Below are 1099 nucleotides of genomic sequence, written 5' to 3' on the forward strand. Positions count from 1 at the left end.
CCTTCACCGTAAGAACGTCGGCTAAATATACATATGTAAATCGAAAATCGAAAAACACATTGGTACATGGCGGGATTCGAACCCAGAACCTGCAGATTGCAAGTCAAGTGCTTGACCCCTGAGCCATCAACGCAGCACAATACTAATAAAAAGTAATTCTTACCAGGAGACGTATTTATTTGCGATAGTACAGAGCATAACAAGTATAGAGAGGGCATAGAAGAAACAGTCGCGGCAGAGAGGCCACCAGTTGAGATGGCTCACGGTCCCGGCGCACAGAGCACACACGGAGATAACAAACATTATGTTGAACACCGCTGACCCGATCACACCAGACACACCTACACAAACAATAACAGAGTACATTCACAAAGACCGAAACAGAAGACAGAGTTTTATACTATTGAAATAAGGTTTAATTTTATTTAACACATCTAACGCTCCCTCTTAGCTTCTTGATTAGAAGTGCAAAGTAAAACTAAACCTTGTTGCTATGTTATAAAGTTCAATTTTATTTGCGTCCAATCATACCAATATCATCCTGTGCGCAAAACACTCCAATAACAACAGTTGCAAGTTCAGGAGCGGAGCTACCGGCGGCCATGAAAGTTGCACCAGCCACGTCAGGCGCCAGCTTCAGTTCTGTAAATTCATTTTGAATTTCTTATAACTAAATTATCTATATAACGACAATGCTCAGTCCATTGTTAGACGTAGAACTTTAATATACGACGCTGTAAAATCATTTTTAGTTAATTAAAAGTTAACAAGAGAAAACTTTGCAAATCATTGACTTATTAATTTTGTTGTGTATGCCATTGGATAGATTTAATTATTATTTGGGGCAAGAGAAGAAAACTACACAACATATCACTTTGAGGCCAAGATAGAATACTCCAACGCACTAAATGTACTATTTAATTCCACGCAGATAAAATCGGGGACCACAGCTAGTATAAACTAGTATTTGCATAATGTTGAACCAACCTTCACAGATCCTATCCAAGCTGCAGACAAAGTATTCATCACAGACGATGGCGAGTCCGATAAAGGTGAACACAGCCACCAGGATGTGAAGAATAAGACCGCCGTGTTTACG

General features: G+C 39.6%; 1 protein-coding gene across 1 annotated transcript; it reads right to left on the minus strand.

Annotated features, from left to right (window-relative positions):
- Positions 1-163: 163 nt before the first annotated feature.
- Positions 164-1092, minus strand: LOC106113578 (probable sodium/potassium/calcium exchanger CG1090; the record flags this gene model as incomplete). Its single annotated transcript, XM_013306410.1, has 3 exons — positions 988-1092; positions 532-642; positions 164-341 (listed from the first exon to the last, which is right to left on the minus strand). Coding segments are annotated over exons 2-3 (251 nt in total), but the record flags the coding sequence as incomplete, so codon positions are not given.
- Between the last annotated feature and the right edge of the window lie 7 nt (positions 1093-1099).

Source organism: Papilio xuthus, unplaced genomic scaffold, assembly GCF_000836235.2.
Source record: "Papilio xuthus unplaced genomic scaffold, Pxut_1.1 DF828215.1, whole genome shotgun sequence".
NCBI lineage: Eukaryota > Metazoa > Arthropoda > Insecta > Lepidoptera > Papilionidae > Papilio > Papilio xuthus.